We start from the raw sequence: 20,318 nt of genomic DNA, 5'->3' as shown, positions 1-20,318 counted from the left end.
TTTCTATCAATGTCAGACAGAATTATGGCATTGCTTTAATGTGAAAGCGCGATTAGTGCTTGAAACATAATTCTTTACATTGGTAATATTAGTCACCAATCACAAATCAAATGAGCTGCATTAGTTTTACGAATAAGCAGAAATAATCTTAACTGTCAAATTAGAATAAATTAGAAATATTCCAAACAGTGAATCATTTTCCAGAATTCAACCTGTGCATCCATCTGTGCACAATTAGGATTTAGCTAAACCATTCTGTAGCTTATATTAATAATAAAGTACTTGTCAGATCTAATGATGAACTTTGAGAGCTGCCTGTAGGTATTCAATTGAATCCTACATCTTTTTGTGGATTCTGAATTTAGGTGGTCAATGGCTTGTTTGCCTCCAGCACTGTGTTTCTCATTAAAGGATGACACTGACGGTGTTAGCATATTGTTTTACTGTTCCTGTTGACCATTCACAGAAGTAATTAAGCCATCATTGATTATTGCCTGAACTCGGTCTTCAGACATCGAGTTGCATGGAGAGGGAGACCGAATCAAAGTAAAGCCTTTGGAGATCGCAGATATTTAGTAAGGTTAATTGATAAGCGTACGGTACCCTACAACAGAACTCTGACTCACATATTCATGTGACCTTCCTTTGTGGGATATGCAGCACCTGTAAAATCTTCTAATTGACTTGTTTCACACTGACTGCAGACACAACTCATTAAGCCTCATTGATTGTTATGAGTTCGGCTGTAATATCCAAAATCACCTGTAATTGCCAACATCTTTTGTCTAAGTAGCAATTCWGCACACGTTGTATTTTGTTATAGACCTATTGTAAGTCACTGCTGTTTTTATTTAGCATGATTCCTCTTTCTCAGGCCACAGCTTTGATATTGTCATGTGAGTTGAGGGAATTAGTAATAAGACAGATAAAGATGTAGGGATATTATGATGGTATGCCAGAGAACAAGGAAAAAGTCTAACTGAAGAAAGAAAAGGTGATTTATCAAGTCGAAACAGATGCTCTTTTCACAGACCTGGATGTGCTTTTGTATTTTCTATGCAGATAACTTGAGTCCACCACAGCATCCACTGCTGTTGGAAGCCATTTCCCTTCACACTTCATCAACTGTCTTGCCTGCATGCGTCTGCCACTCGTTTTCACTATTTTCATYGAATATCAAGCTGATGCACCTCATTCGTGCTCTGGGCAAATCCTGTGCCCACCTATCAGACAAGGCATAGTGTTGTTTTTCCTACTGAGATAACACTGCATATTTATTTTTTAACCTTTATTTAACTAGGCAAGTCAGTTAAGAACAAATTCTTATATACAATGACGGCATAGGAACAGTGGGTTAACTGCTTGTTCAGGGGCAGAACGACAGATTTTTACCATGTCAGCTCGGGGATTCGATCTAGCAACCTTTTGGTTACTGGCCCAACGCTCTAACCACTAGGCTACCTGCCGCATATACACTCTTAGAAAAAAGGTGCAATCTAGAACCTAAAAGGGTTCTTCGGTTGTCCCCATAGGATAACCCTTTGAAGAAGGCGTTTGGGTTCTATGTAGAACCTTTTACACTGAGTTCTACATGGAACCACAAAATGTTCTACATGGAACCAAAAAGGGTTCTACCGGGAACCAAAAATGGTTCTCCTATGGGGACAGTCGAAGAACCCTTTTTTCTAAGAGTGTAGGGAGGGCTTTCCTTCCAAAATGTAACAATTTCTGTACCGTAATGTTTATTCATGTGGCATTTTGTGTTTCTAACCGTTTGTGATGTAAATGTTTTATCCAAATTTGGAAAACGAATGTAATTTATGCAACTTTTACATGGCTACAGTGTAACAGATGAAATTTACATTTTCTGCACTGCTGACTGCTAAATGACATCAAAGAATGACAAAATAAGACTAAATTATTTTAAATGGAAGTTTTGTTTTTATATGACACGGATACCTCTGAAATGCCAACTAAATGTGTTAACATAGTCTGAGGGGAGTAAGTAGCAACTGAATGAATAAGCAAAAGTAGGGCATATACTTATGTTTATTCTTGATAATAAAATTCTTTCCAAATGCAAAACGAATGTATCCGCCATAGACATTATAGAAAGTATGGAACCTCTGAAGCATTTCATGGATTTGCTACGTGGATTTGAAATCATGCACAGTAATGATAATAGATGAAAAAATATTTTTAGAATCAGTGAACAATCGAAAACTGTAAAAAATTGACTAAAAGGATTCTGCAGAGAGATTACTAATGAGGATAAACACTATGAACAATTCCTGCACTATTCACTGCTGATGAAGGTTTAATTGTTTTTTCTTTTCCCAAGCATTTTACGGAATCTATCTTGCCTTATCTTCTCTCAMAAGTGTTCATGTTGCAATTGCAGAGCCCATCTACAGGATGAGTGATTACAGCCAGAGCCAAAGCAACATTTAGAGAGGGAAAAAACTAAACAGGAACTGAACGAATGCTGGGGGGAAATGCAGTCAAGCTTGTCAGAAGACATTTATATACTCCAGAGTACCCATGAATCAAGACAGTTGGGTCTTCATTGATTAAAGAAGAAGGAAACGCTTTAACAATCAAGCAAGATGCTTAGCACAAGTGGTTTGGAGAGGGCTGAGCTACAGTGCCACTCCTGAAGTCCTGTTGTTGGTTTTATTCCAAGACTAAAATGTGATTAAAACATAACATAGCGGAAAGCAGTAGACAAAACTTGTTTTTCTTCTGAAAAGGAAAAACAGATCTAAAGCTGTGCATCATGATTTCTGATTAGATTGGTAACCAAATATAATTAAATTAAGGATATACTGTAAACGTTGCTTATTTATCTTTGGATCGTGGGTATAATTTTGGATGTCATTGCATTTTACAGTCACTAGCTAGCCATTCCACATAGGCTAAAATTCATGTTTTAACTTTGTCTTATATAAGCTTTTGTAACTTTAACTGAGTTATGGGTTTTCCAGATGAATATTTTGTTGTGCAGTAACACTTAGACTATGACTCTGATGTATTGAGAGGAAATCTAGCCTCTCCGTCTCCCTTACTTGTCCTTGGTATTGGATTGGCTTCACTGCCCAAAACACTAAATGGTCTTTTCACTTTTGTATTTTTTTAGCTTTTTTTCTTCTTCTTCTTTTAAGTCGGGAGGAGATTATGGAGATAAATTTGGGCTGTCAAGTGAGAGTCGGCTAGACTATTCCTTTTGATTTATTCTATTTATCAAACATTTATAACTATGAGTTAAAATATATTTATTTATATTATTACATTTTTCTATGTCCATTCCCTTGCTTTCTCGCCCCCTTTTTTCAGGACTCTTTTTTTGTCCATTTTTTATTTCCTTTTACGTCCCATCTGATACCCAGTGAGTGTTGTGTCGTTATATAGGCATGGCCCTGAAGGAAACAAAACATCCCAAGACTAAGGTGCTACGCTTAAGCAGGCATAGAGCTTTGTAGCTCTAGAGACATGGGCAGCCATTGCACTTAACCCAGGGTCACAGCATGAGCAGAATCCTTGCCAATCCCCTTGCTAGTCTGTAGAATACACTTTGCACAGGTAAAATACTATGTTAATAATGTACAAAAAAAATACATATTGTAAGAATACTTGCTCCATTTTCTCATTGCATGTTTGAGCAGAGCAAACGTTTCAGAAGAGTCCCATCTAGTGTCATAATATTTGCAAGCTACAGTAGTCTCAGTTATCATATGTGTCTGTGCCATGTCACTGAGCGAGGCAGGGGAGGTGATATCAGGTTTGTGCAAAAGCAGAGCAAATGAAACGGGCGATAATCCTGTCTGACATTCTCGCCTGCCGCTCTTGGTTTCATCTAATCAGAGAGGGAACACATGGCCCAGTTTGCTCTGACACAGACACTTCTCCTGGCAGAAGTAGTACAAACATCTTCAATATTTTGAAAGTTAATTGTTGATTGTTGAGATACATAAAAATATTGAGCTTCCCTCTTGTTCTCAAAATGTCACAAAATGCTAGTAACCACACATACGTTTTGTAAGATTTGTAGGGTAATTGTTTGAACAGAATATTCACATTGCTGGCAAATGTTTCCTCTACATGGTGGTGCTTTAACGATAGGTAGAAAAGGTTAATTTATGCATATTATTTTATAATGCAACAGTCGTACACTTTATTGACATTATTGCTTATGTAGCCTACTTAAAGGGATAGTATTAGATTTTGGCAAGTAAGCCTTTTTTCTACTGTACTTACCCAGAGTCAGATGGATACTGTTCGGGTAGACTTCCAGTCATTGTGCTAACACTAGTTAACAATGGCTTGTGACACTACCTTCAAATTCCTTCAACTGCACACAAAGACATAAAAATGCATTTTAGGTTGATGTTGGCTTGCTCCCCTTTAGTGTTGACATGTGCTTGTACAGGATGTTTGGCTGTGATGAATCATGTTTTTCGTTGTCTCTAAATGATCCAGAGATGGTAGTATGGGGATTCTGGGCCTTCGGGTCATAGTCCTCAGGGTCCATGCTTCTCCTCAATCTCTCAGATGTTAATATGTTGTAAGTGAACATGACGGCAACAAGCTTCTATTGCACTTGTGGTGTGTGAACGCAGAGCTCCAATGATGGAGTAATTCATTTCCAAGCAATCCTGATTCCATAGACACAGTTTCTAGGCAGATGTGTCATTTCTCATCTGAGGCAAGAGGGTGCAGTTTGTGAAAATGGCAAGGATTTGTAACGCTTTACCAGTTCATGTTTTTTAAGCTGCCTCTGTTTATTTTGCTGATTTATTTAGAATGCCTTCCTGAGATGAGCTTCATTCATGTGTCAGGTTTGGTTTGATATCACAAATTCATGCGCAGAATATGTTTGTAAAGTGAAGTGCAAAATATAGACTATTTTGATAGAATACATGAGATTTTGATACAGACAGCTCTCTTGCACTATTCAGAGTAGACAACATTGAAATGTACACCACATACAGGTTTAACAAGATCTCATATTGAATGTAAGTATGTATCCCCTTTAAAATAATTTAGTTGAAATATTGCAGAGATACTTTGGTGTCACAGGCAGAATAGAATATAGGATATTTAGCCAGGTACAACTGCTTTCAGTGGTTTGCATTTGTTAGTGATGACCAGTTGCTTCAGGGTAGGTAGACTTGACAGAGCTTCCTACCAGGATAATGACTTTATATTGTTTCTGTCTTCCCTCTGCCAAACACTGTGCATGGTATGCAGGCCGGGTTCTGCCAGATTGGGAGAGAAGTTGTAAAGCTATTAGACGATCATATTCTCAAAGGCTAGGCTATAATTCAATTTCTGCCGCTACAATATTCATTGATGGGGCAACCACCTATGAATGCCATCTTGGTAGAAATGGGATTTTAGCGCTTTTTAATGTTTCTGCCCTGATTTATTTTGTCACATGAGGATAGTGGATGTATGCCTATAAGATTTTATTGAAATGCTCAATGCTAAACAACTAGTCTTGATGTAGGTTAATGTGCATATCTCAATGATTGTTATGACTAAGCTAATTATTAATCCCATTTCCCAATAACACGTTGCTATGATATGCAGTACAGACAACTCAGCAAATTGATTTAATCTTATCTGATTTTGACATGGATGGACATAAAAACCTATGTGGTCAAAATATCATGACAGACAGCTTATTTTCTGATGCAAGCCTGGCACTTCACATACATAGGCATCACATTGTGAGAGATTTGTCTCTTCAAAACACTTGAAAGGATTTTCTAGCGAATGTGAGATGCCTCTATGGACTCCAACATTTACCAGAAAAACAATTTGAGACTGCCCACTGGCTGTGAATAAGGGCTATTTGAGTATTTGAACAATCTTTTTCTAATGAGAGGGACACTTTGCATCCCTCTTCTGAAGAATGTTAAATCTGTGCTCTGCTCTTGGAAACCTCTGGGATCTGCAGTTCCTGCAGTGATGAAGAATTCGTAGCCAAAACGCCCCTCTTCACTATTTTCTTTCTTGATAAAAGATTTTTGTAAATTGATATGTCCAAAATATGCATCTTGTCTTACATCCAATGCATTTAATAGAGATTAGGATGTCTGTGGATGTGATGTCTTTGCCTTTCTGGTATTTAAAAAAATAAGTTATTATTAATATTTTATTTTTGTTGTACCTTTTGACTTTGTTATATATATATTTATTGCTCTGTTGCTTAATTTCTCTTAAGTAATTGCACCATGCTTGGGTACAGCTTGCCAGAGTGATTGCACAAAAACCTGATCCTCTGCCAAGCCTTTTGAATGACTTTCAATATAGCCTTTTTCCTGTCCTTTCATTTTTGTGTAAAGCTGGCAGTGCATTGACAGTAGCAGCACTTTGTGTAATTCCCCAGATTGAAAAGCTGTTTCACAATGAGAGATTTCCTCAGCGTTGCTCCTGATGGTTGGAAACCACACTGGGATTTACAGACATCCTCTTCCCGACTAGCTCAACTCTCAGATTCACTTCAACCTCCCCTTAACTATGGGCCTATCCGATTAACACACAATACTGGACAGGTGCAGGTAAAAAAAGAGAAATATTTTCGGACAAATTCATAGCAGTGATGTTGATCCTCAGTTTGGCCTGTGACTTTGACTCTGAGGGTTGGCACCTCCCTCTCTGTCACACTGTATTGAATGTCAAGAGTCACTTACTGTCAGATTACCTGCCAGGGGCCTCATTGGGGACCCTGCCCTCTCCTCTTCTATTGGGGAGATTTGTTTGGTTTCAAATGGAAGGACGTGCATGGAGAGAAGAGCCATCCTAGTAGTTCACTCTCCTTTTGTCTCCACTTGCATTTTCAGTTAAACTTTTTTTCTTTCTGCTGACCTATTGGTATGGCCGTTGATTTCTAGTCTCCCTTGTTTCTCCTCTTTTCTTTTGCCCAGTCCCTCTGTTCCTGAACTCATTACAGCTCAATCAGCCCTGCCCCAAGCACTGAAGTGTGCACCCAGAAGGAGCACTAACTGTAAATAACCAGGACTGCAGGCTTCCCGATAACATGTTACCAAGATGATAACAGCCCTTCTTAGCAGTCCTGTTGACCTTCTCCTTGCCTTGGGCTCGCCAAGGACCCTTCAGCTCTCTCTGTTTTTATCTCCAAACTCTCTGCAGGGAAGATTATTCTCCTGTGTTGTGAGAGGCAGAGAGAGAAAAAGAGAGGGAGAGTGTGTCTGGGAGAAGAAGAAACAAAACAGACAAAACAACAAAGACGAGACCTGGACTGTTGTCCCTCTGCCAAAGCCTCTCTTGTCCTTTGTAGGCCTCCACATAATTAACTTGTAAGAAGATAGCATGAAATTGGAACAGACTTGTATTTATTCTCTGAAGAGGCCACCACTGCATAGCACAAAATGATAAGAGGAGAGGAAAACACAAACGCAACAAAACAAAAACAATGCACAAGCTTACTATAGATTCCTCTGGTAAAACCTGATAATGTAAGGCTTCAGAAATCGATAAATGTAAAGATGATAATGTTTAAGTGCTTTTACAGGCTCATGTCAAGGGCTAGCTTGATGTGACAAGAACTTGTGGGCTAAAACATTGGCTGGCTGAGATTGATAATACAACAAAGCCAGTTTTACTAAGAATACATGCATCACTATGAGTATGACCCATTACCACACCAACTGCTCTGGATGTAACATACTTGCTTTAGGGTCTTTTGAAAATGATTATAAAAGGGCAGCGAGAAAATGTGGTCTCTTTTGAATTTACAGGCTTTTACATCATTTGTGCCAAATATGTGGGCTGCATATCTCACTGGTATCCCCAGGCTGAGCCATTTTAATATCTGTTAGAGTTTGCTGGTGCTCAAATGGTTTCATAAAGGGATGATGTTGTTTACCTTGTTCTCTCCACTTCAGTTGTTATCTCCTTTTTTTCACATACAGATTCACTGTCTTTTCAGGGCTGTCTCTGGCATTCTGTTAATGCAAAAATGTAATATAGTTTAAAGTTCTAACAAAAAGTTATTTAAATTCACTATGTTTTGACACCTGTAAGAGAGTTTGTGTGGACCTTGGAGGTTAAGTGCCTTGTTCAAGGCCACATCGACAGATTCTTCACCTTGTTGGCTCGGGTTCTCGAACCAGTGACCTTTCGGTTACTGGCCGAACGCTCTAACTGCTAGGTTACCTGCCACCCTATTTAATGATAAGGTAGAGGAAAAACTGCTTTTTAGAAGTCCTGAAGCAAGAGATTGATGTTTTCTCTTTGACAACTTGCCTTTAGATACTGGAGGAAAAGTGCAAGGACAGAGATTTTGCTCCAGGTCTAAACTGAGACACCTCTGCTGGATGGAATCAATTCCCGTCTTTATCAGTTGTCTGTACCCTGAAATTCTCACACCAGGGGCAAACTGATGTGTTTTCCAATAATGAAATGGAGCACATAGCAAAAATAAATGTATAAGGTTCCCACTCTCAGAAGTCCCTTTTAATTTCCAGTGCAGTTTGTATCATGGAGGAAAGCCCAGGAAAAAGACAGATGGATGTCTTTGACCAGCCCTCTTTTTTTGTGTACACATTTTTGAGATGGAATTTGCAGGGGCGTTTTTTGCCTTTAGACAAATGTGTCAAGTTTTGAGGGAGCGTGCAATTGGCATGTTGACTGCAAGAATGTTCACCAGACCTGTTGCAAGGGAATTGAATGTTCATTTCTCTACCATAAGCCGCCTCCAACGTCGTTTGAGAGAATTTGGCAGTATGTCCAACTGGCCTCACAACCGCAGACCACGTGTAAACACGCCAGCACAGTACCTCCACATATGGCTTCTTCACCTGAGACCAGCCACCTGCCACCCGGACAGCTGATGAAACTGAGGAGAATTTATTTCCGTAATAAAGCCCTTTTGTGGGAAAAAACGAATTCTGATTGTCTGGGCCTGGCTCCCAAGTGAGGGGGCCGATGCCCTCCTAGGCCCACCCATGACTGCTCTCCTGCCCAGTCATATGAAATCCATAGATTAGGGACTCATTTATTTATTTCATTTGACTGATTTCCTTATATGAACTYTAACTCAGTAAAATCATTGAAATTGTTGCATGTTGCATTTTATATTTTTGTTCAGTATAGATGCAGTTGTCAGTGCAAAGTGCTTCATACCAATAATACCACAAGGCATTACTTTATCAAGCAATATTCAGCAATTTATTGGTGTTGGTATTGGAAATTGATTTTCAACACTTCACTTCATGTGAGCAGTCAATTTTTCTTCATGTGTAAAGTCAATTTCCATTCTCAAGCCTTTTATACTATTTCATTTCAGACACATACTGTATGTTATTCTGTTTATTGTGCCGAAAGGACATTTCTGGGGGAGCAAAATGTTGTGGAAAATGTTTATTTATCATTTTAGTTAGGCTACCCTAAATGGAAGCCATCACAAGTACAGCCATAAATCAATGTTTGAAATAATGCATTTGAAAACAACTATCTACATTACTATGGCTCTGTTGAAGACAGCACCCCGGGCATGCTGCATGATACATCTGCATGGCAGAGGCACACAGGCCATCCATCCAGAGCAGCTACAGGCTGTCACATTGTGTGGGCTGAGCACTGTGACTGCTCTCCTTTGTACCTCCGTAATGGGATTAGATTAGCCATGTTTTCTCCTGTGAGTCCATGTGTGAATGACCTTCCTCTTGCCTTACCCATGCACTGGCTGCCATTTTGCACACTTCTGCAGTTACAGGTTTTGCAGCTCCCATGTTACTGTCAAATGAACAGTGTTTTTTTTAACAAAGCACATAAGTAAATGTATTAAACCAGTTTACTGGTGTAAAATAGAGACCTGGTAGCAGTTGTACGGGCAGAAATGTTGTAGGAGGCAGCCAGGTTCAGGTGCAGATGTTTAGCTTGCTAAGGTTTAGGCTACTACAAACAGAACGAAACGGGGAGGGACCTACCTGAATTTGTCCAATAGAAACTTTCTAGGCGGTATTGAATGTGTCAATGTCACCTTGATTACTCCAATTTGTCTCTCGACATGTGCACCTACATTATAAACTTTAATTTGTAGCCTAGGTTGTTGCAACATCATGATGAATATAGGACAAATTTGAGTATCATGTAGTAGCTTAAACCTATCGATGTTACCTTGAGCTGGGTGAATGGAATATGAGTGACAGTCATGCAATATGCTGTAATAGAAATAAGGCCATGCTCATTAAAGAAATAGTGCCCCCTTGGGCTGTTACGAGTCATGACCGCAGTCAAATTCCATGTGACTGTTGAGTCATGGTTACTAGTCTTCTCCAAAACTGTGCTCTGATGCCGCTGATGGTCATTAGGCCACTTGCTAATGGCCTGGTACTCAGGGCTCTATTGTCCCATTTAATCACTCTGACATCAATGCAAACGAAATCAAATCAAACAGTTCAGCACTGACATTGAGTTTGAACAGAATAGGATCACCTGTTGCACAGAGAGAGCCAGCTCCTCTTAGCTGGTTGATGCATGGAATGAAATAAGGGTTATAAGCCCGTGTTGCGCAACATTTCTATAGGCTGTGCAATTGCGTGAGAAAAACAAGTTTTGATGCTYTCTATTAAAATGAGGAGGATCCCATCATCTTTCTATAGGCTAGGCCTACTATATTTATTTCTCAACTTTCCTTATATTAAGCACATTGCTTTGCTTTATAACCGAGGTAACCTACCTGGCTGGCATGAAAATGAACCACGGGAAAGCGTCCTCCATTCGTTATTCAAGTGCATATGGATTACGTCTTTTTTACCCTGCCCCTGTTCCGACAGGTGTATGGTAATTCTAAATCAAAACTAATTTCACAAATAGATTATTTAGTATATGTAAAGACCAGATTAAATTGAGAATAGTCTGATGGGTGAGAATATTATCACTTGTGAATGATGCCCAGCGTGTGCAGTCTAAAGGCAACAAATAGCGCATGCATTTCTTTTGCTACTTTTTCAAATCATAGTGGCATGCATCATGTATCCTAGCCCATAGGCCTTCACTGCCTTCAGAAAGTATTCATACCCCTTTACCCTTTCCACATTTGGTTGTGTTACAGCCTGAATTTAAAATGTATTACATTGAAAAATGTTTGTAACTGGCTTACACACAATACCCCATAATGCCAAAATGGAATTATGTTTTTAGAAATCAAGACATGAAAAGCTGAAATGTCGTGAGTCAATAAGTATTTAACCCTTTTGTTATGGCAAGCCTAAATAAATTCAGGAGTAAAAAGTTGCTTAACAAGTCACATAATAAGTTGCACTCTGTGTGCAATAATAGTGTTTAACAGGATTTGTTAATGACTACATCATCTATGTACCCCACACATACACTTATCTGTAAGGTCCCTCAGTCTAGCAGTGAATTCCAAACAGATTCAATCACAAAGACCAGGGAGGTTTTCCAATGCCTCGCAAAGAAGGGCACCTATTGGTAGATGGGCAACCATTTTAAAAGCAGACATTGAATATCCCTTTGAGCATGGTGAAGTTATAAATAACACTTTGAATGGTGTATCAACACACCCAGTCACTCCAAAGATACAGGCGTCCTTCCTAACTCAGTTGCCGGAGAGGAAGGAAGCTACTCAGGGATTTCACCATGAGGCCAATGGTGATTTTAAAACAGTTACAGAGTTTAATGGATGTGATAGGAGAAAAACTGAGGATTGATCAACAACATTGTAGTTACTTCACAATACTAACCTAATTGACAGAGTGAAAAGAAGGAAGCCTGTACAGAATAAAAAATATTCCAAAACATGCATCCTGTGTGCAACAAGGCACATGTGAACCTTCGTCATTATAAGGTATTGTGTGTCGATTGAAGAGGAAAACATTTCATTTAATCCATTTTAGAATAAGGCTGTAACGTAACAACATGTGGAAAAAGTCAAGGAGTCTGAATATATTCCGAATGCACTGTACATTACATCTGGATAGATAGTACTTAATCATTATACATTGTATTTTCAGTCATATATACAGTTGAAGTCGGAAGTTTACATACACTTAGGTTGGAGTCATTAAAACTTGTTTTTCAACCACTCCACAAATTTCTTGTTAACAATCTATAGTTTTGACAAGTCGTTTAGGACATCTACTTTGTCCATGACACAAGTAATTTTTCCAACAATTGTTTACAGATATATTATTTCACTTATAGTTCACTGTGTCACAATACTAGTGGGTCAGAAGTCTACATACACTAAGTTGACTGTGCCTTTAAACAGCTTGGAAAATTCCTGAAAATTATGTCATGGCTTTAGAAGCTTCTGATAGGCTAATTGACATCATTTGACTCAATTGGAGGTGTACCTGTGGATGTATTTCAAGGACTACCTTCAAACTCAGTGCCTCTTTGCTTGACATCATGGGAAAATCTAAAGAAATCAGCCAAGACCTCAGAATAAAAATTGTAGACCTCCACAAGTCTGGTTCATCCTTGGGAGCAATTTCCAAATGCCTGAAGGTACCACGTTCATCTGTACAAACAATAGTACGGAAGTATAAACACAATGGAACCACGCAGACGTCATACCGCTCAGGAAGGAGACGCGTTCTGTCTCCTAGAGATGAACGTACTTTGGTGCGAAAAGTGAAAATCAATCCCAGAACAACAGCAAAGGACCTTGTGAAGATGCTGGACGAAACAGGTACAAAAGTATCTATATCCACAGTAAAACGAGTCTTATATCGACATAACCTGAAAGGCCGCTCAGCAAGGAAGAAGCCACTGCTCCAAAACCGCTATAAAAAAGCCAGACTACGGTTTGCAACTGCACATGGGGACAAAGATCGTACTTTTTGGAGAAATGTCCTCTGGTCTGATGAACAAAATAGAACTGTTTGGTCATAATGACCATCGTTATGTTTGGAGGGAAAAGGGGGGGGCTTCCAAGCCGAAGAACACCATCCAACCGTGAAGCACGGGGGTTGCAGCATCATGTTGTGGGGGTGCTTTGCTGCAGGAGGGACTGGTGCACTTCGCAAAATAGATGGCATCATGAGGCAGGAAAATAATGTGGATATATTGAAGCAACATCTCAAGACATCAGTCAGGAAGTTAAAGCTTGGTCGCAAATGGGTCTTCCAAATGGACAATGACACCAAGCATACTTCCAAAGTTGTGGCAAAATGGTTTAAGTACAACAAAGTCAAGGTATTGGAGTGGCCATCACAAGCCTGACCTCAATCCTATAGAAAATGTGTGGGCAGAACTGAAAAAGTATGTGCGAGCATGGAGGCCTACAAACCTGACTCAGTTACACCAGCTCTGTCAGGAGGAATGGGCCAAAATTCACCCAACTTATTGTGGGAAGGTTGTGGAAGGCTACCCGAAACGTTTGACTCAAGTTAAACAATTTTAAAGGCAATGCGACCAAATACTAATTGAGTGTATGTAAACTTCTGACCCACTGGGAATGTGATGAAAGAAATAAAAGCTGAAATAAATAATTCTCTCTACTATTGTTCTGACATTTCACATTCTTAAAATAGAGTGGTGATCCTAACTGACCTAGGACAGGGAATTTTTACTAGGATTAAATGTCAGGAAATGTGAAAAACTGAGTTTAAATGTATTTGGCTAAGGTGTATGTAAACTGTATATTATAGGACATGAGCTTCTAAATCTACCCCTCAGCTACTCTCAGTCCATCCCACCTATCTCTGTAAACCGCCCTCTTGTGATTTTCATGTGCTATATATTTTTTAGCTGTGCTGAGATGTTTCACATAAACTCTGAACCTGTCTAATCGCATACTGTAGTATCTACAGATTGTGAGTTAAAGATAAGTATTTTTACTAAAAGTATTATTATATTGTTGATTGATTGACAATGGTTCTCCAAATCTCCCAACAGTGCTTTTTGTAGGGTTAATTTTAGATAAATGTTGTGATTTTTCAGCCATACCTGAAATTGTGACCAGAAACAAGCTACATATGGGCAATACAAAAATTWATGATCTAGTGATTCTGCCTCTTCGTAGSAAAATCTGCATAGCTGAGCTGGTTGTATGCCCCATTACATAACATTATATTTGTGGCAAGAATTTTGTAAAATAATTTTAAATGGAAAAACTCTTAAGTTTTGGATCAAGCGTTGTTTTGCGTATCAATTCGTAAACCATGTGCCACGGAATCGGTACATCAAAAATCTCTTCCCAACTATTTTGCAACATGTATGGCAGCACAATCAATATTTTGGTCCTCAAGTAAAACTGATATAATTGTTTTATTTATGAAATTCTTTTTGTTGCCAAATATGGTCTTTAATAAAGGGCAGACAAAAAAGTTCCCTACTTTCTTCCACTTGCATCCTCCATTTTTCCGGATTGCTTAGGTAGGTTACTTTACAGTTACTAGTAACCTGTCCAAAATTGTAATCAGTAAAATAACTTTTGTATTACCGAAACTCAGTACGGTAATCATATTACTTTCTGTTACTTTTGGGTTATTTTCCCCTTAAGATGCATTAGAAGAAGACTAAAAYGATCCTTCAAACGCATTTGGTTTGTCATCATATGTCAATGCCATTGCGAAAACTGAAAGGTGTCATAATGTATTTTTATATCAAATACAAAAAACTCTATCCCAGGGTATAAAACATTGAGGCAGGTTTTCCCGTTTTTTTTAAAKCTGGGCTTTGCTCCTTTCATATTTCTTTTGATTCTGACAAACTCCCCATTGCCTGCCAGTGACAAGCATACCCATAACATGATGCCGCCACCACATTACTTGAAAATATAGACATTTGCTAATCTTGCTTGGCTGATGATTATGAAGTAAAAATGTATKTTTTTTCATCTGTATTGGTCAAAGGTAATGCAGTAAGTAGCACAGAGTGCAGGTGCTTCTCTTATGTAACATTTGATGCGTTCTCCACACTCTCATCCTCACAAGAACGTACTCAAGAGAACGTCCTCGGAGACTGAACTCGGAGCATGATAGTGTGGAGCACCGTAGTATGCATATTGAGAAACACCTTGTCTATGGTGGGATCTCACATTTTGCAACATGTTTTGAAAATGCATTTGATCAAACGAAGCATCACATTTTGTTGTAATTTAAATTTCATACAAGCTTTTGTACTTTTGTATCGGATCAGACTGCTTTGAAAATTTGACACAAGCACATTTATTGGGTATAAAATGAACTTGCAAATGTTCATGTGCACTTTAAGCTTGCACCCACTCAGAGGAGAGGAAATAGAAAATGAAATGTACCAAATTTAACAGAAATATCGACAATGTTGCAATATCCGGAAAGGGAACGAGATTGGGTAGCACTAGCCAGTAATTACTCAAAGATTATATGGAATATAAATGTAACATAAATTGATTTGAACTTTGGGAAACATTAACAAATATTTATAATGGGGGAACAAAGTACTCAAATCGCAGGAGTTTGGACAGCACACAGCAGTAGTGGAGAGAGAGAGACACATGGTGTGTCTTCACTAAAACCGGTATACATTCAGATGGTTCACCGTTTCCCCCAATCTTTTAATTAAGAAAATAAAGATATAGAGACTAGAAAGCGAGCGAGAAAGAGAGGGGGTTTCGTACAAACTACGGAGTCCTTATGGAGAACCTGTCATGTTTAAACTGATTGTCAAAGAACAGCAAAGCCTTTAGTAGGTTTACTCAGCCCACTGGGTGGGTTCTTACAGTTAGGCCATTTGTTGAAACACAATTTATTAAGTTGTAAGTGCTGCATATGTTTCTCCCAATGGTTGATGATTGATATATAATTCATTCTAATTAACTTAATAATTATGACCCACCCCTCACTATTGTCATTGGTTGCACTAATTCCACTGTTTGTCTACATAACCTGGTTCAAGTATTCATTATATTACCCTGAAGGCACAGTGATGCCGAAACGTTGGTGATTTACCCAATAAATTACTGGGAGTTTATGTGTGCGACTCTCTTTTATATTTATTTTTATAGATGATTGATATGGAACATAATTTATGAAACCTCCACTAAGGACGAATGTAGACACACAAGCCTGAAGAGGAATTATGCAGTAGCAACTCTTATTAGATAACTGATGTTTTTCTCTGTTGCTTGCTCCCTCTTTATCTTTCCTCTAGTGTAACCTACACTAATTACACTATAGTTTGACTGCAACTTTGTGCAAATTAATAAAACAACTTTAGATAAGTCACTCTCACTTTTCCAAGTAGTCCATAGGCTACCAATATGATGGTCTTTTTATGCTTTAGGATTTAGAGAGGTCTGTTTGCCATTTATGTTCGTTAAATAATGAATAATATGGAATTGATTAGTACTGCAGCATTGGAATCTGGAGTTAGCCACCATAAAATTACAATTAAAATCAATACTGTGTCATATCCCTGCTCCACAAGCTGAACATGCCATTCTAACCTTGAGGCCTGRGCTATCCCTCACTTCAGGTCTTCAAGCATCAAGCTCAATAACCTAGCAGTGCGTGGCTACTGTGCTTTGAAGTAGAGATAGCATTTTCTATCTCCCTGCAACGACATCCGCAGTTTGTTTTAAAAGTTGGTTCATCATCTTTGGATTTGTCTGGTACTTTTCTGATTTGTAACTTCTACCTCACCAGTTTGTGGTATGGTAAATGCACGTTTGGTTTGACTCGTTTTTTCATCTATGAAGAGGAGATAAGTGGCATGCCATTCAATGAAGACCTTCAGTGCTTTCGTTGAAATTCCTCTGAACCTCTTGTAGTTGTGCCTGAGAAAGTTCTTAGCTACTGTATATGCTGATCCGCTGTCCATGGTCCTGAAATGCCAAACGAGTGGAAAGGACTCTGGCTGCAGTCTGAGTGAGAGAGCCAGAGAGTTAGTGAGATTTTGATAGCTCTTTATGATGTTGCATTAGTGTACACAAGGTTTCGGTTATGTTGCAGCCTTGTGCTATTTGGAGCCATATGACAGATTCAATGGACTTAGTCATTATTTAATGTATATTTAGAAAATTGTATTGCATGCAATATATTTGCCTCTTCATAAATCATATGCTGTTAAAAAGCTTCAGAATCTCTTGACATTTATTTTTAACACACTTATGTTTAGTCCATGTTTACATGTCTGTAGTTTACAAACCTGTAGATACATCCTTCAAGTGTATTAATTTGAATAGTGAAAGTAGCTTAAATAAATCAGTCAACAAAAACAGTAGCTGTAATATGCACACTTCCATATGAAACAACCTTTAGAGGCTATTATCTGCGTCCTCTAATAGCTAATATTTGGTAGGGCAAACCAGATAAATCGCTAAGACATTGGAATTAGAGATGATAGATTATACAGCACATCTGGTTGGAACAGGTGCCGTTCTAATATCCCCACCATGCTATCTGCAGCTGTGCTTGTTTCAGCTAACAACTATGGCTCTGGATTGCTTTGCCAGCGCCTGCCACTTCTCTGTCGGTTTGTACAGTAGGTGGTTATTTCAAGTAAGGGTTGTAAAACAGATGTGTCTTTGGTTTGTGGTACATTATGTTTCACTTATCTTCTCCCAACTACCACCAAGTGTAGCAATATGTTGTGCTATGGGGTAGTCTAGGTTGTGTGTCATTAAATGAAATAGCTGTGATGATACATTACACCCTTTTAAACTACACACGAGTGCAAGCACACAATGTTCGTTCATGTAATGGGCACAGTAAAGGTCAGTTATCAACCTTTGCCACAGGTGTCTGATAAGTTGTGAACAGCTCTCACTATGTTTGACCCTATTTGTATTCTTACAGCTCTAGCATTGTTCACAAGAGCTACAGTCACAGTGTAATCAGTTAGAGTGCCAATATTCATTTTTGCAGAGAGCATTTCCATTTTGCAACCAATGTGTTGGAATGAAACGCCAGTAGCCATTAGTGCAACAGGAAAGCTGTTAGAGAATGGCTGACATGTAAATACAGAATCATGTGTTGTAAGACACTTCCAGAATGATTTCCAGATCATATTCTGTAGGGGTTCTGTTGTCCATAATCCATATTGCATTTCCCAGTGGGGTCTTTGATGTATTTGTATAAAAAATAATAATGCATATATTTTAGAGCTCATACAGGAGCAACATGCAGTTTCCTGTGAGGGTTGGTAGATGATGGTATTTCTGTGGACAGCGTGACGAGTGAAGGGATTTTCAGGAAGCGGGTGGATTAGCCCTCTCAGATGGCAGAAGGAGAGCGATCTGCTCTGACAGTGTGGTGGTTACCCCATCTGTCGATAATTAGCTCTGTGCTACCTGGCACCAGGTGGTCGGTCGCTTCCACACTCCATCCACACCACATGGACAGGCTGAGGGACGTGGAGCAGAGCAAAGCAGGTTGTCCTCTTGCCTGGGGAGTTAACTGTCTGCGAGCCAGTGGGCTAAGCCGGGCCTCTGGTCTAGGCTTATTTGACATTGTATAAATCACACAGCGGTGGATAGATCCGTGCTGTGAAATATATATGTGTATATATATATGTAGCCCTACAAATAAAAGCTAGATGAACATCTTTGACGGCTTGTTATTTTGAAGATACCACCATTCAAAGCTTTCCCATTTTTCACCTGAACAGTAGCTAAGTTCCATTCTCTTCATCCCACGTATTGTCACTGTCGCTGTGCCTGCAGGGAGAAGCTATGGTGAGGGATGGACAGGGTTAGTCCTCCCAGTCCTCCCATCCGTGTCTGATACATTATATACACATCTAACGGATAACAAGTTGATCACTTGAATTTTAATGAATCCAATGGAAAATATATCCCAAGGTTCTAGCTACATGAGTGGTGAAGGCAACATAAATGCATCAATGAAGACCTTTCTAAGTATAACATTTTTAGATTTATTTCAGTAAGCAGCATATGTAGTATCTTGAAATCTATTCATCTTGGAAAGGGGGGTTATGCATCACATTTTCAAAAGCATTTAGTTGAGGCATAACTGGCAACTAGACTACTTGCCAAGAGGTGAAATGATTCCTGAATGTGATCTTTATTTTCTCAGGTAACCTTGGACGTGTTGATTACATCAGTGAATTTGAGTTTGATCTGTTCATCAGACCTGACACCTGTAACCCTCGCTTCAGAGTTTGGTTCAACTTCACAGTGGAAAACGTGCGGGAGACACAGGTAGGTGGTGGATTTCTATTAATACTGTTAATACTGTATACTGCATTCCAAGTATACACATATTTTATTTTTTGACTGTTACTATTAACCTGTCTGCCTTCATTCAAATTTCTATGCACACTTTTATGGGTATTTTWAAAATAATGTGTCCGTAGCTCACAATTCCAAATGATTTCAAGTTTTGTTGTATCCTAGTTGTTTGTTTCATACCTGCTTCCTCATCACAGCACTGAGAAGCGCTAGCCACTTGCATGCGTTGAGCTCTCGGATTGGCTGAGAGCAGCGGTCACATGCCACAGAGATACTGTGTGAGGGAACAGAGCGCGTGTTTCATGTCTGCGGGCCGCTCAGGCTGCTGCCGAGGGCATTTGTTTAATTTTATCAACTCTGATTGGAGCTTCATCAGTTCTGTCATTTCGATCTAATTTAGAGAGAGAAAACAAGATACTAAAAAGGAGTCAACCGGCAGCGGAATTCTAAGCCTGGGTAGCTCTATGTTGAAAAGAGAGAGCCTGGGCTAAGAGACAGACGGAGCGAGAGAGCGTGGATGAAAAAATTMAATGCTGCTGCTGTCTTCTGCAGCCCTGCCCTATCGGCCCCATCTCCCTGCAGTGCTGTAGTCAGCGCTAATCAAATTTTATGGCCAAGAGATGAATGGGAGCCCTTAGCCAGGAGCCTTATCGATTTTAGGGCCAGATACGGCACGGCATCCTGCGCCAACAGGATATTTGCTGTTGTGGCAAAAAAAAAAGAGGAGAGCGAAAGGCTAGTGAGAAGCCCACACGAACATACACTCAATGACTCTTGCATACACACACATACACAGACATCTACAGGTGGGAAAAAAGCAGCAGGAATAAACATTTTCACAATTAGCTTCTGAGTGCTTTGTTGATGCCACACAGTCCTTTCTTTAAAAAAAATTAAATAATATATATCTCCAATTTCCTTTTTTAGAATGAGGGCCTGTGGGAATTGAATCTACTTCAGTAGGAGGTTGTAGGGTATCTGGTGCTTGTGTGTTTTTGGTACGGTGTCGTGTGTGTTATACYTATGTGCACTGTAACTGTGTGTGTGTGGGTGTGGTGGTGGGGGGGTGAGAGAGAGTGAGTATGTTTGATGTAATTGGCGGTTTACTTGCATTTTATAAATAGAAATAAAAAAATAATGTAATGAG

The 20,318-nt window shown here is 39.2% G+C and overlaps 1 protein-coding gene across 5 annotated transcripts in view; it reads left to right on the top strand.

Annotated features, from left to right (window-relative positions):
- Positions 1-20,318, top strand: part of bend5 (BEN domain containing 5) — a 444,711-nt gene that overhangs the window by 13,568 nt on the left and 410,825 nt on the right. For all 5 annotated transcript variants that reach the window (XM_024003944.1, XM_024003939.1, XM_024003938.1 and 2 more), the window contains exon 3: positions 19,017-19,141. In XM_024003944.1, the coding sequence (XP_023859712.1) occupies positions 19,017-19,141 (125 nt within the window). The remainder of the gene's footprint in view (positions 1-19,016; positions 19,142-20,318) is intronic.

This window comes from Salvelinus sp. IW2-2015, linkage group LG16 (genome assembly GCF_002910315.2).
Source record: "Salvelinus sp. IW2-2015 linkage group LG16, ASM291031v2, whole genome shotgun sequence".
Classification (NCBI taxonomy): domain Eukaryota; kingdom Metazoa; phylum Chordata; class Actinopteri; order Salmoniformes; family Salmonidae; genus Salvelinus; species Salvelinus sp. IW2-2015.
This window is presented reverse-complemented; position numbering and strand designations above follow the sequence as displayed.